We start from the raw sequence: 16,246 nt of genomic DNA on the forward strand, positions 1-16,246 counted from the left end.
TAAGTTGCATGGACTCACTGTGTGCAATGTGTTTCATGTGATTTTGAATGACTACCTTCTCTACCCCCCACACAATTATCTGTAAGGTCTCAGTGGAGCAGTGAATTTCAAAAAGATTCAACCGCAAAGGGCACCTAGTGGTAGATGTGTACATTTTTAAAAAGCATACATTAAATATCCATTTGGATGGTGTATCAATACAGGCATTCTTCGTAACTCAGTTGCTGGAGAGGAAGGAAACCGTTCGGGGATTTCACCATGGGAGACAAATTCACCTTTCAGCAGGACAATTACCTAAAACAAGGGTTAATCTACATTGGAGTTGCTTACCAAGATGACATTGAATATTCCTGGGTGGTCTAGTTAGTTTTCACTTAAATCTGCAGCAAGACTTAAATAGCTGTCAAGCAATGATCAACAACCAACTTGATAGAGCTTGAAGAATTTTCCAGAAAGACCCACAGCTGTAATCGTTGGCAAAGGTGATTCTAACATGTATTGACTCGGGGTTGAATACTTATCTAATCAAGTTTTATTTTTCAGGTTTTCTTCCAGAGTATTTTGTGTAGATCATTGACAGAAAATGACATCCATTTTAATCCCACTTGTTAACAAAATGTGGAAAAGGTCAAGGGGTGTGAATACTTTCTGAAGGCACTATGTGGTAGATAACTATCTACTTCCCCATGGACTTTGCTGACAATGCTACAGTTTAGAACATGTACAGTAAGTACAAAACACATCTGAAATAAATAATGATTTCAAGATAACAGGGTAGGGTAAATGTTGTGGTCTCTTCTGGTTTGTTGCTGGTTCCCTCAGCCTCGTCTTCCAGTTTGTTGCTGGTGCTCTGGAAACTGTAGTTCACCATCTAAAAGAGCAGCCGCATCTGTGTGTGGTCTGGGGGAAGAGGTCCACAGCCATGGCCAAACCGGATGGAATGGAGCTCCACGTACACGGTTAGAGGGAGCCCTGCAAAGACTACACAGAAGAGATCAGATTTAGAATCAGTTTCACAATCCCCATGGAGACACCATACTGGATGAATGGCCTGCTAGTGCAGGATGTTATACCTCACTCAATGAAGTTGTTCATGGCAGCCTTAGCGTCGCACGCCACATAAACCAGCCTCTTCACATGCTCTGATCGCCAGAATGACCTTGGGATCTAGGCATTAGGTAGTTGATCAATTAGTGTTTCTCCTTCCACTCAATTGAACAATACAGTGCATTGACAAACTGATAGAATGTGTGGCAGAGAGGCTCCAGTATATTTTTGAGCATATGTAGGCCTGCTCTGGGTGGGTCCACGATGGCTGTGATGTTTGGGGATATGACAGTGCTGAGCACCATTTGACATGTCTTCAGCAGCCTTTCCACAGTGGAACTCAATGTTAATCAGCCCTGAAACGTTTCAGTCACAGTAAGGTTTTTGCTCTCATACCGCTACTGCAAAATTATTCAGGACTGAATAACTGTTTCTAGGCACATTGGTGCCTGCGACTGGTGCAGCTTGACCAATCTGATTATGCCTCTTACCAGTGATCTTCGCGTTGACTTTGGCGTCCTTCACTGTTTCCTGAAACATCTCTATCCCAATCACTTTCCTCACCCTCTGCAGGAAACAGAAAGACCGTGTCAACAGAGTAAATGACTTTTCCTTTGTCACACATTACCAGACGGATTAATCCATACAGTTGCTGTAATCAGGGTTGTGGTCTATATCATTTCAATTTCAGTTTACTTCCTGAATTGAAATGTAATTTAACCCCAACCCTGCTTGATATGTACAGTTGAAGTCGGAAGTTTACATACACTTAGGTTGGAGTCATTAAAACTCATTTTTCAACCACTCCACAAATTTCTTGTTAACAAACTATAGTTTTGGCAAATCGGTTAGGACAGCTACATTGTACATGACAAGTAATTTTTCCAACAATTGTTAATAGACAGATTATTTCACTTAGTCAAAATTCCAGTCGGTCAGAAGTTTACATACACTAAGTTGACTGTGCCTTTAAACAGCTTGAAAGATTCTAGAAAATTATGTCATGGCTTTAGAAGCTTCTGATATGCTAATGTACATAATTTGAGTCAATTGGAGGTGTACCTGTGGATGTATTTCAAGGCCTACCTTCAAACTCAGTGCCTCTTTGCTTGACATCATGGGAAAATCAAAAGATCTCAGCCAAGACCTCCACAAGTCTGGTTCATCCTTGGGAGCAATTTCCAAACGCCTGAAGGTACCATGTTCATCTGTACAAACAATAGTACGCAAGTATAAACACTATAGGACCACGCAGCTGTCATAACGCTCAGGAAGGAGACGCGTTCTGTCTCCTAGAGATGAACGTACTTTGGTTTCGAAAAGTGCAAATCCATCCCAGAACAACAGCAAAGGTCCTTGTGAAGATGCTAAAACGGGTACAAAAGCATCTATATCCACAGTAAAACGAGTCCTACATCGACATAACCTGAAAAGCCGCTCAGCAAGGAAGAAGCCACTGCTGCCATAAAAAAGCCAGACTACGGTTTGCAACTGCATATGGGGACAAAGATTGTACTTTTTGGAGAAATGTCCTCTGGTCTGATGAAACAAAAATAGAACTGTTTGGCCATAATGACCATTGTTATGTTTGGAGGAAAAAGGGGGAGGCTTGCAAGCCGAAGAACACCATCCCAACCGTGAAGCACGGGGGTGGCAGCATCATGTTGTGGGGGTAGGAGGGACTGCAGGAGAGACTGACCTCAATCCTATAGAAAATTTGTGGGCAGAACTGAAAAAGCGTGTGCAAGCAAGGAGGCCTACAAACCTGACTCAGTTGCACCAGCTCTGTCAGGAGGAATGGGCCAAAATTCCCCCAATTTATTGTGGGAAGCTTGTGGAAGGCTACCTGAAACATTTGACCCAAGTTAAACAATTTAAAGGCTATGCTACCAAACACTAATTGAGTGAGTGTAAACTTCTGACCCACTAGGAATGTGATTTTCACATTCTTAATATAAAGTGGTGATCCTAAGACAGGGAATTTTTACTAGGATTAAATGTCAGGAATTGTGAAAAACTGAGTTTAAATGTATTTGGCTAAGGTGTGTGTAAACTTCCGACTTCAACTGTATGTACGATGCCATGAGTCCTTATTTAAAAGTAAAAAAAACATTCTCCCTGCAGCTCTCAATAGCATGGTTTCCCAAACTCAGCCCCCCCCCCCCCCCCACTCCAGCACTACACAGCTGATTCAAATAATCAACGCTTGATAATGAGTTGGTTATTTAAATCAGCTGTGTATTGTTAGGGCAAAAAACAAAACATGCACCCATGGGGGGGCACGACCGAGTTTGGGAAACCCTGCTTTATCCAGGGAGATGCCAATAGTTCCTTCTCTGCAGCATACATCCAGCACAGTGCTGTCCTTGTCCAGCTGGGCCCATTCTCCTACAGCTGAGTACAGCACCTCTGCTGCCCCTGTGTTCACCTGCTCAGTGACATATTATACAGCTATAAACCAGAGTAATGCCATACTTCAGAGACACTAACTTGGATGAGAGGCTCTTAAAATGGCTGAGGAAATACAACTTCCTGGAGCTCAATATAATAATGCCAAATGGACCGAAGATGGTGGGTAAAAAGGATGAAGAGTCCACAGCTATGATACATGACATGGGATACTCACCTGGACAAAATAATAAGGGGATATCCTGAACTCCAAGAAGCTCCTCATGAATACACTTCTCTCCAGCTACTAGCTCACACGGCAAGTCCTCTGGGTTAGGGGATTGCCTTAGTGAACCAAACATTATCTGTCAATCACAACATTACCATGTGCATTATTGCACCGTTAACTTGTTGTTTTTCTGATGATCTTACCTTTGTCTTGCTGACACAAAGTACAGAGCGGTTACATCACTCTTTATTGTCATCCTCGGTGAAGTACTCTTTCACAGAGGCTCTTCAGGGTATTTGATTTCTGCAGAGTAGAAAAAGGCAAGAGAATCCCTAATAAACAGTTAAATGAATGACGGGATTTGAAAGGAGTCACTACACTTTTTCACATTGTTCAGTTATAGAATCATGCGATAAATACAAGCTTGGGCTGTGGTACAGAAATGTACACATTTATGCATTCTAATCTAAGAATCACTACCATCTGTATTTCTTTAGTATTAACCACATTGAAACCTGGTTTCTGCACCTGTGGGTTAAAGAACACCACCGCCACGGCCTGCTTGGTTCCTTGTTGTGGTCTGCACTGTTTGCGACTTCCAATGGAACTCGTATGCCTCAGGCCTATACATGGAGTATGAGGTTGTCCTATATAGATAAACAAATACCAAATGATGGGTCAAAAGAAGTAAGAGTTGGCTATACAGAACAAACTGATTTGAGACCACCCGGCTACTGTATTGCTGTGTGCGACGGTATTATTTATTCATTCTGGTTGCATGCTAAAATCAGTTTGTAGGTCAAATAGCGTATTGGGCAGATCCGATGACGTGGACAGAATCTTTCACTGAGATGTGACATTGAGTCCTGTGATCAGGGAGGGATCAGTGCAGGACAGAGATGAGGCCTCCCTGTCAGTAACATGTCTTTAATACCAAACACATTTTTGGAACTCACAGACCACTCTCTTGGCCTTAGTGGTGACGTGGATGCTGTCTGAGGATCCCACCATGGCACAGGAGCCCCCTCTGTACTTCCCCAGTCTGAAGCCTATGGTCTTATCTTATCCATTCGCTCCAATACCAATGACGAACTCACACTTGTTCCTGTATTCAGTCTGCGTGATAAGAGTAGGGGAAAGAGGATTAGGGTCAAAGTTGTGCATACCCAGACAGGGAGTGCAGTCAGTGTATGTATTTAAGACACTAGGTTGTCAAACCCCTTGTTGGTTGCTGAGAGACTCACTCATTCAATAGGATGACCAAAATGTCAGAGTGCATCTGGATTTAATTTCAGCTCCTTGATGTGGTTACAGAAAACCTGTACAGGCTGCAACTGCAAAGGTTCATCCCAGGTTGCCAGGTCATGCAGCCAGATATAGGCCTAACAGCCTGGGGGTTTCAAAACAACAGCACTCAGAGAGAGGTTCTGTAGGAATTTCTAAAGAGCAATTCTACAGTAGGCATTGTACCTGAGATGGACATGGGTGAATGTCTTCCAGAGGGAAACTTCTTCTTCTGAATAAACAGCCAGAGCAGCATCGCTTTGTTGGTGTTGCCCATTTATCTGAACAGAAAAGGGGAGGACATAAAAACAACATGATGTAGTCAGTTTTCCTGTGTTTGGTTTGAGTTACACACTTTTCCTCTTTACCAATTGTTAATAAAGACATACTCAAATAAAGACATCCAATTGTTCTGTTCATTAGACCAAAGGAAGGACTTTGGCTGTAAAGTCATCTCATTAGTACATTTCTTTGGTGTCTTTCATGGCTGGATATAATAATAGACAGGATATAATGCAATCGACTGCAGTAATCCTATCAATGCCCCACTTAAGGCCATTCTTTGTAAGTGAACCAACGCCACACATGGCATGGGTTTATACATGTCCCTGTACCTGACCAGTCTCTGCAGCACCCCCTCCACCTTCTGCTTCTTCTCATAAAGTACGTTCCACCACGTTGGCGATCTGCACGCTGAGGGCTGCCCCATCCTCCTCTGGCTCCTGCTGCCTGGCATCATCCCCCCCTCTTCTTGAGGATTGGGTCAGCCTTGGGTTTGGCCAGGTGCACAGTGAGCACCCAGCCTTTCCACTGCATGCCGTGCACCCTCTTCATGGCCTTGTCCCTCTCCTCCTCATTCTTTGAAAATCTCAGAGGTGAAGAGGTCCACTTGGACGTAGCTGTACATATTATTAGGGCCGGAAAAGAGGCTGCTTTCTCCTCCTCCTTCAGCTTTGGGTTCATCTGTTTTCACCCCGTCCGTCCGTCACATCTACTGGCTCTTTTGTCACCCCCTATATTAAATGTTCTTTGGGGTCAGAAGCATTCTCCTCTTTTAGTGCCTGAGAAACAATCACTGGGATGTCACCAATGTCTGTCCTGTTCTTGTTACAGTTAGTGTAGCAAAGTGGCTGTCAAGCAGATTTAGCAAAGCACATTTTTAAAAGCAGGAACTTAATTTAGCACTGAAAATAAAAGTTAACCTAGGACATTACTATACATAAAAGCAAACAACCAAGTTACCTTCACCTTTTCTCTGATGAAGAACATTTGTTTTATGGGCAATTCAATTTATAACTAGAATAAACAACGGGCTGCCATATTGTGGGACACGTGCAAATATGAACTTCGACGTGATGCAGTGTGTATATATATATATATATATATATACATTACTGGATACTTCAACTGAAGAAGATGCATGTTCTCCATGATTGCTGTAAATTGTGTAATAGTGGGATGATAATTGTATAAAAATTAAATAATTTTTCTGACACAGGAAGCGAGGAAGCTGCTAAATCTACAAAAAAGTGAATGGGTTGTTGTTGGTGTTAGCCACTGTCAGGTTGTTACCTTTGTTGACACTGAAATTGTTTCTAGCTAGTTACTTATCTATCTGATGTTTAACCACACATGCCACTTTTGAGATATGTAACAACATTTCACAGTTACCATTTTACAACACAGAATGAAATGTCTGCAGTACTCTAGTGTATTGCAATGCAAGTAAATTACCATATTTAATAAAGAAAACAATAATACACCGAGTGTATTAATGTTTCGTAAAATAATATCACACATACCATTATGATATTTGTAGAGCATTTTATACGTTTTAAATCCCTTTAAAATAGTGTCGAAAGGGGGGGGGGTGCTGGGATGGAGGAAACGCGAGTGGGACATTTCGACGCGCGAAATCTATAGCACGAAGAGAGAGGAACTCAAGGCGAACGGAGAGTTTGGTTTTGAATCAATCAAACTAAATTCCGTAATCGACAAACATCTACATTAACATGGCAGATCCGAAGGTGAGTTTATGACTTTTGAACATATTTATGTGCCGTGCATTTAATTAAATGTACATTTAATTTCAATTGTGATGTTTTGATTGGCATTCTCAAAGTTTATCTTGCTAGGGTTGTGCCCGGGAAGATAATGCCGGCTAGGGATGCTGATTTTTAACAACCTCGTTAAACCTCAATATTGAAGGTCTAAAGTGTAAATTGGTCTCAAAACAATGACTTACTGGCAATGGTCAATCAGTTATACCTTTGTTGTATGTGTCAGAAAAGTGGGTAACTCGATACTTTTGCCGCCCTTTATATCTGCTCCATAGCTAACTGGCTGGCTACTATAGCTAACTAGCCAACTAGCCATCTAGTTTGCTAGCTAACAGAACAATGATCTAAATATTTGATTATGTCTGTGGTATAATCGTGCAACCACTACTTTCAAAATGATAATTTAAACCCAATATGTATTTGGTTGAGACATCCATGCACAATATTTGGCTTTGAACCGAGTTGTATGTTATCCTGACAGTAATGGGTAGCCAGCTAGCTAACACGTTAGCTAACAAAAGCCAGTTAACGTTAGCATCTTTTTAAATGGCAATATTGTAGAAGTGTCCTGAGCTTACAATGTTTGTTTGCATTTTATTTAAGAGTGGATAATTGCATTTAACTAGCTATATGTCATTGACACGACGGCTAAACCTATTTTCCATCTCTAGTTAACTAACTTGCTAGCTAGGTACTTTTCTGAATGGCCTAGCTAACGTTAGCTGGCTGGCTTGCTAACACCAGGCCGAAATGAATGGCAACTTTCTCAGTGCGTGTTTACCATTTAGCTAGATAGACAGCATGTCAATGTTAACTTATTTTCTGAGTTATGGCACTGTTAGCTATATAACCAAGCGGTTAACTTCATTAGGTAACGTAACAAGACAACGATTGAAATGACTTGCTAGTCTTGTATGGAGACATGTTGCTAGCCATACAGTTACGTTACTCGGAACGCATGGAGCCTCGCGCCCCTTTCATACATTTTGTTAAGGCAGCTAACGTTAATCAATTAATCATAAGGCAGTATCTAGCAAGATGGCTTGCTGATATTTGTGTCGAGTCGGTTTTTTGGTAGCTGACTGCAAATTTGGCTAACTCTCATGTACAAACAGAACTAACGTCAGTTATTAGTTTAAATTGGGCCTAGTTGTCCAGCTAAAATAAAAGTTATTGTTTTGTAATTTATTGTCCACTTGCTTCACTTTTCTCTTCCTCTCTTCTTGAGCGTTTTTATGTAATGTTAGGCCATATTACCATGTTCTGTACTAAGTGTGAGATCATATGGATTTGCAAGGCCTTTTATAAAGCCATCCAGCAGCAAAGATGCTTGGCTCAGCACCAGCACCACTAAGTTCAGTTGCCACAGCAAATTGCACACAAAAGATAACCTCGAAGCCTGATCTCTCAAATCCCTCTATTCACCTCCCTCTGCAGTTAGTTGGTGGAGCCTACTGTTTTTACAGTCAAATACATTGACTAGTAAAGTACATTTCACTAACTTGAAACGAGATGACAATCCAGGTGAAACTAAGAGTCTAAGCTGGGAGGGGGTTCTACTAAACTATATGGAATTGCTTTTTAGAAGCTCATACCAAGGATAATTTTGCTATTTGATTTTTGAATAACAAGTTCCCTTGTAGTATCAAACAATATTTGATGAAAACATTTATTTGGACTCCTATTAGCCCATATAAACGCATTGAATAACAGATAGTCCCCAAAAAATGTTCTAAAAGTAGTTTGTTCTGAAAGTGTCTATCGTATATCTGAGAGCTACAGTACAAGAAAGATATACATTATTTTATTTGTACATGTATTTAATTTTTGTCACTTAACAGGGTTCCCGAGTGGTGCAGCGGTCTGAGGAATTGAGGAATTGTATCTCATTGCTAGAGGTGTCACTACAGACACAGTAGTTCGATTCCAGGCTGTATCACAACCAGCCGTGACTGGGAGTCCCATAGGGCAGCGCACAATTGGCCCAGCGTCATCTGGGTTAGGGTTTGGCCGGAGTAGGCCATCATTGTAAATAAGAATTTGTTCTTAACTGACTTGCCTAGTAAAATAAAGGTTCAATAAAAAATATACTTCAATCCATTTTTTCGACTGGTACCGGAGGACCTTCAAAAGTGTCTTGTCAGGCCTGTGGGCATCCTAGAGCAAAACAGACATGTTCGTGAGAGTCTCACCTTTACACAGAGGGGTCATGTTAGTGTGTAGCCCAAACTGTTTTCTGACGCTACAGACAGAAGTTGGCAGATTGGCTGTACCGACTTCAGTCATAGAGCAAAACTGAGAATGTCATCGTGAGAGTCATCTTTCCATAGAGGTGTCATAATAGTTTGTAGGCTAAATTGTTCGGACGATACAAACAATTTTGTGAGAAGATTGGTTTTTCGGGATGTCTCATGGTCTGACAAACGCCACTCTGTCACCTTTCACCACTGATGTGGAAGGGTTACATAGGCTGTTGCGGTGGATTGAGATGCATCCGATGCAAAAAATATACCTTATATCTCTAGCTTAAAAAATGTTATGCTAATGAGATTTCAGCGGGGGTGCAAACGTCTACCTTGGGGGGTTAACGTGTGTGTAAATCTTGTTTCATAGGAAACACCAGAAGAGCAGGAGACTTCAACAGACAATGCAGAGGAATCAAACCACGATCCCCATTATGAGCCCATCGTGTCTCTTCCAGAGCAGGATGTGAAGACGCTAGAGGAGGACGAGGAGGAACTGTTCAAAATGTAAGCTGATGCTGAAAGTCTTGAATAACCTAAATCATTGCGCAATACTTAATTTGTAATTCATTTAGGGCCGAATCCTTATATCGAACTTAACTTTGATATTTTCACTTAGCCAGGCACTGTCAATGGGAGACTAAGTAATTTGTTTTACTAAATTGGAAGTGAGGATTCGCCTCAAGTGTTATGAAACCATCCAGCCCTCTCAGGGCTCTACAGTGTGGAACATTTTACTCTCCTATGCTCCTAAATAGTTTGCTGTGTGACCTGGAATTTTAATTTAAGAGCCCCAATGCACCTAGGAAACATTACCTCAAATAAATTTAATGTTGCTCCTAAATTTCTTTTGTGTGTGCCTACATTTTTCAACTTAGGCACACACATGCTCCTTGTGATAAAAGGTTGGCATAGAGCCCTGCCTCTGTCACCCAGGTATTGTCACTGATTCCATCCACAGCTTCATCATTCTACCCATATTGTCTCTCCCCTCAGGCGTGCGAAGCTTTACCGTTTTGCCTCTGAGAACGACCCACCAGAGTGGAAGGAGCGCGGCACAGGCGACGTCAAGCTCCTGAAACACAAAGAGAAGGGCACCATCCGCCTATTGATGAGGAGAGACCGGACCTTGAAGATCTGTGCCAATCACAACAGTGAGTCACGGAAGACCCCCTGTCTCAACCAGTAGCGTTTATCACCTCTGTCTAGCGTGTGTGTGTGTGTGTGTGTGTGTTGGACTGAAACTTTTCCGTTAACCCATGCATGTTGCCTGTCCACTGAATTACCATTCTAAGTATGAGATGATGGCGAGGTATAAGCAAAACAAGTCATTATAGATGGGACTCTTGAGTCGGAGGCCTAATTCCTTTTCATCTTCTGCTCTTTCAGTTTTTCCTGTGATGGAGCTGAAGCCCAACGCCGGCAGCGACAGGGCCTGGGTATGGAACACACTCGCCGACTTCGCTGATGAGCATCCCAAACCTGAACTCCTGGCAATCCGTTTCCTCAATGCAGAAAGTGAGCGTGACAACACGTCTATTTTAGTCACTGCGTTTCGCTTTTAACAATTCAGTCGGCTTTCTCATGCAAAAAGTGTGGCTGGGGTTTAAAATAACTTCTGTCCTTTTCAGACGCTCAGAAATTTAAGGTGAAGTTCGATGAATGCAAGGAGGAAGTCAGAAAATCTCAAGATGGATCAGGTTGGTGTACAATCATTTTTTTTCACACATTCTTTCAGTCAGTATGCAGACAATACTCTGTTCTCTGCTGCTCACTCCAGCCTGGAACTTTTTATGTCTGCTAAATTAACATGCAGAATGTAACAACTCGCTGGCCTACTGTTAGGCTAATGTTGGTATGTTCTGGCACACTTAGAATTGTTTTCTCTGTAATATTAATTACAAAGAACAACCATTGTTGAGCAGGTCACATGTTAATCACTACCCAGTAGATTAACCTTACGTAATGTATCGGTGGAACGAGAAGTCTTGCGAAACACTCAACTGGAATATTCTTAGTCATTCAAATGTCAGACATCCCCAATGCCCTAAAACATGCTCTTAAATGAAGAGGACTGTTACCGTGCACTGTTGATGTGTAGCCACCCTGCTTCTACATCTGCATTGCTTGCTGTTTGGGGTTTTAGGCTGGGTTGCTGTACAAGCACTTTGTGACATCAGCTGATGTAAAAAGGGCTTTCTAAAAACATTTGATGGTGTGGAGCCTCATCTTGTCCATCCTGTTGGCTCGTACATTGGGCCACCGTGACACCACACTGACAAAGGGCTAATGTCTCATCTTTCTGTACTTCTCTGCAGGAGGAAACGTTGACCGGGCAAACAAAGTGGCAGAGAAACTGGAGGCACTTTCTGTAAAGGACAACAAGACCAAGACACCTGAGGAAAAGAAAGAGGAAAAAGCAGAAGAGAAGAAATGAATCCAGGAACTTGCTTTACTGATCTTCAACTTGTCATTTCCCTCTTTTTCTACAATAGACTCTAAAGAAACTGAATTTGGACTCTTGCATATTGATTTATTTAGTTTTTTTTAATGATTTGTTTGCCTCGAGAGATCGCAAGACCTTGGTGCCACTCTAAAAAAGTATCCATTCATTTTCCATTCCATCATGGAAAACAAGTTGTTTGTACTGCTCATCTGTGTCAACTTGACATACTGTGAAATGAGGCTTGTGATATTGATAATTCCCACATTGGGTAAGTCTTTTTTTTTTTTTTTTTTTTTTGAATGAAGCAAAGTTAGTTTTATAGGGAACAGGACTGCTTGTTAGTACCACACCTATAATGGAAACAGGCAGAGAGGAGCTGTAATGTCTTGGTATGCATCTCAATATGGAGGCTTCCTCTCCTTCGTCTTTACTGATCTGAATAGAGACAAGGTGAAACCCCTAATATTTGTCACATTAATACAACAGGTGTACACTTTACAGTGGAATGCTTACTGCCCTTTGCAACGATGCAGGGAGAAAAATGGCAAACCCGGAGGGAAAAAATATACAAGAATGAAGCTCTACACAGGGAGTACCAGATCAATGTGCAGGGGTATGATATATTTGAGGTAGATATGTACATAAAGGCAGAGAAATGTGGTGGGCGCTTACCAGGCAGGAGTTTGCTTTCACCTATCTGCTGTGAGGTTCAGATGAAGGAGAGGAAATTGATGGAGAAAGACACTTTGGACCATTGAGACGTAGCCATAACGTGTTAAACATCGGGTGCATTTTGGGGACTGTAGTCCTTGGATCAGTTATCAGTGACTCGTATCTTAAGATGTTCAACTGCAGATGATTTGATGCACATAATTCATCAAATCACAAAGGTGTTTTTTGTTTCATTTTTAGTTGTTGAAGACCAATCACACCCAATCAAAATGTAAGACGATGGTTCATCAGACTTTGGTATAGGCTACAGTACTTCCTGGCTTGGGTACTCTTCCCGGTGGCTCAAGTCTGTTTTTAGGTCATAATATATTCCTTCAAACTGAAACTAAAGCATGTAGAAAATGTATAGTGCAAGAGTGTAATGATGCGGTATCAGGTGTGCTCACCATCCTAACCTGTACCCACTGAGTTGACCCTGCCCCTTAGGTGCATTGACGTGCCCGTGCATCTGTATATACATGTACAGGATGGAATGTTGCTTTTCATTTGCACTCAAATGGTTTGAGATGTTTCCTCCACCTTCCAATAAAAGCTCTCAACGACCCTTTTGTCTGTCTATGTTGCATAGGGTGAGGAATTGCTAAGTGGGAAGAGCAGTAGAGCCAGTCTGGTAGGGAAAGTCAAGGCTATCTCAGGCTGCCTTGCAAGATGGTGAGGGTTGAAATTTTGATACATCATCTAATGGTACACATTCAGTAAACTATATTAAAATGTTCATCAGTTGATTACATTTGTTTGATAATCAATGCTTATTCACCAACCTTTCAAGTTCCGTACTGTATCAGTACTGTTGTGACTAGTGAAATGCATTCTAATAAATTCCAACTGATGGTGCTGTTGCAGAGAAGGCATATTATTGATTTTACAAAGAGCTGAAATGTCATTGAACAAATACGTCCATTTTGATCAACATGTGTCCCTGAAACGAATCAACATCCAATATACTGGGAAAAAATATAAATGCAACATTTTAAATAATTTTGCTGAGTTACTGTTCATATAAGCAAATCAGTCAATTAATATAAATTAATTAGCCCCTAATCTGGATTTCACATGACTGGGCTGGGGCCTGGGCCCACCCACTTGGGAAACAGGCCCATCCAATCAGAATGAGTTTTTCCCCTCAAAGGGGCTTTATTTGAGACAGAAATAATCCAGTTTCATAAACTGTCTTGATGGCTGGTCTCAGACCATCCCGCAGGTGAAGAAGTCGGATGTGGAGGACCTGGGCTGGCGTGGTTACACGTGGTCTGCGGTTGTGAGGCCGGTTGGACGTACTGCCAAATTCTCTGAAACGACGGTGGCATATGGTAGAGAAATTAACATTCAATTCTCTGGCAACAGCTTTGGTGGACATTCCTGCAGTCAGCATGCCAATTGCATGCTCCCTCAAAACTTGAGACATCTGTGTCATTGTGTTATATGATAAAACTGCACATTTTAGAGTGGTTTTTATTGTCCCCAGTACAAGGTGTACCTGTGTAATGATCATGCTGTTTAATCAGCTTTTTGATATGCCACACCTGTCCAGTGGGTGGATTATCTTGGCAAAGGAGAAACACCCACTAACAAGGATGTAAACACATTTGTGTACCACATTTGAGAGAAATAAGCTTTTTGTGCATATGGAACATTTCTGGGCTAATTTATTTCGGCTCATGAAAAATGGGACCAACACTTTACATATCATTTTTCAGTATAGTTCATCCTTAGGCTTGACAACATTTTCTTTATTCTAATTCTGTCAAGTGGCAAATATTTCCTTTTAACAAAAATAATTATTAAGCATTTACAGGTAACTGTTAAAATAATGGAAACGAGTAAATTAGGGATACAAAGTACTGAAAGCAGGTGCTTCCACACAGGTGTGGTTTTTAGTTAATTAAGCAATTAACATCCCATCATGCCTAGGGTTATGTATAAAAATCCTAGGCAGGCCGTTACTTTGGCTACCATGGCTATGCCCCAGTAGGATGACAATGCGCCCCCGTCCACAGGGCACGAGTGGTCACAGAATGGTTTGATGAGCATGAAAAGAATGTAAACTATATGTCATTGCCGTCTCAGTCACGAGATCTCAACCCAATTGAACCCTTATGGGAGATTCTGGAGCGGCGGTTGAGACAGCATTTTCCACCACCATCAACAAAACACCAAATTATGGAATTTATCGTGGAAGAATGGTGTTGCTCCAATAGAGTTCCATTCAGTTATAGAATCTATGCCAAGGTTCATTGAAGCTGTTCTGGTTCGTGGTGGCTCAATGCCCTATTAAGACACTTTATGTTGGTGTTTCCTTAATTTTAGCAGTTACCTGTACATATACAGTGCATTTTGAAAGTATTCTGACCCCTTTACTTTTTCCACATTTTGCTACATTACAGCCTTATCCTAAAATCCTCATCAATCCACACACAATAACCCGTAATGGCGAAGCAAAAACAGGTTTTCAGAAATGTTTGCAAATGTATTAAAAATAGAAATACCTTATTTACTATTCAAACCCTTTGCTATGAGACTCGAAATTGAGCACAGGTGCATCCTGCTTCCATTAATCATCCTTGAGATGTTTCTACAACTTGATTGGAGTTCACCTGTGGTAAATTCTATTGATTGGGTAGCCCAGCCAGAGCCCAGACTTGAACCGGATCGAACGTCTCTGGAGAGACCTGAAAATAGCTGTGCAGAGACGCTCCCCATCAAACCTGACAGAGCTTGAGAGAATCTGCAGAGAAGAATGGGAGAAACTCCCCAAATACAGGTGTTGCAAGCTTGTAGCGTCATACCCAAGAAGAATTGAGGCTGTAATCACTGCCAAAGGTGCTTCAACAAAGTACTGAGTAAAGGGTCTGAATACTTATGTAAATGTGATATTTAAGTTGTTAATTTTTATACATTTGCAAAAATCTATAAATATCTGTTTTCTATAAATAACAATTTCATCCATTTAAGAATAAGGCTGTAACGTAACAAAATCTGGAAAAAGTCAAGGGGTCTGAATACTTTCCGAATGGACTGTACATCTTTTATTTTTCTATTCATATGACAAATGTAAAAACAAATACTACATCTGATTATGATAAGCAAGACAAACAGCAATGGGTATTCTGCACTAGTCCATATTGTTCAGGTGAGGTGACTTGGTGTAACGTTCGTCAGACAAAACACAGCAAAAAATAAATAAATAAATGTCAGTCATCTAAAGGAAGAATAATAACAATCCCTTTCGTCATAAGTGTGTGCTTGAGGGGGATGATTCAAGTATGTATAAACAATGTTGGGTCACCTGCAAGAACCACAGGTGAATTTGAGTTAAATATTTTTATTCCCATAAAACAAGTGATCATCTCAAGATTAAATTGAAAGTATTATGAGACAAGTGACCCAATATGTACATTCAACTTAAAATATGTATGGCATAGTAACCTAACTAGCTGCCATTGCCACGTTTAATATATTACAATCAGGGTCTGCTATGGGGTCAGACCAGTTGCTATTAATATGTAATCTCATATTTTAAGCTATGGTCTGCAATTGCTCTGATAATATGATAAGATGGAGAATTGGAATGGCATGTGTCACAAACAAGAGCCTAAAATAACATTACCTGGCACGGGGTATTCTCTTCTGTACTGTCTTCAATGCAACAAAAAAAGAATACTTTTTGCACATACTGTATATAGATTTTTCTATTGTGTTTTTCTGTTGTGTAATTGACTGTACATTTGTTTATCCCATGTGTAACTCTTGTTTTGTTTGTGTCGCACTGCTTTGCTCTATCTTGGCCAGGTCGCAGTTGTAAATGAGAACTTGTTCT

The 16,246-nt window shown here is 41.1% G+C and overlaps 1 protein-coding gene, 1 non-coding gene and 1 pseudogene across 2 annotated transcripts; 2 read left to right on the forward strand and 1 right to left on the reverse strand.

Annotated features, from left to right (window-relative positions):
* Positions 1 to 864: 864 nt before the first annotated feature.
* On the reverse strand, positions 865 to 5,911 carry LOC115164048 (tRNA (uracil-5-)-methyltransferase homolog A-like; annotated as a pseudogene).
* A 930-nt stretch (positions 5,912 to 6,841) lies between these two features.
* LOC115164313 (ran-specific GTPase-activating protein-like) lies at positions 6,842 to 12,973 on the forward strand. The gene is made up of 6 exons (XM_029716663.1): positions 6,842 to 6,975; positions 9,622 to 9,758; positions 10,248 to 10,405; positions 10,641 to 10,769; positions 10,883 to 10,951; positions 11,570 to 12,973. The coding sequence occupies exons 1-6, from the start codon at positions 6,961 to 6,963 to the stop codon at positions 11,686 to 11,688; spliced, it is 627 nt and encodes a 208-aa protein (XP_029572523.1). The 5' UTR covers positions 6,842 to 6,960; the 3' UTR covers positions 11,689 to 12,973.
* LOC115165205 (small nucleolar RNA SNORA77) lies at positions 10,997 to 11,126 on the forward strand. Its single transcript, XR_003870104.1, has one exon. It is a non-coding gene; the product is annotated as a small nucleolar RNA SNORA77 (small nucleolar RNA).
* Positions 12,974 to 16,246: the final 3,273 nt, after the last annotated feature.

This window comes from Salmo trutta, chromosome 27 (genome assembly GCF_901001165.1).
Source record: "Salmo trutta chromosome 27, fSalTru1.1, whole genome shotgun sequence".
NCBI lineage: Eukaryota > Metazoa > Chordata > Actinopteri > Salmoniformes > Salmonidae > Salmo > Salmo trutta.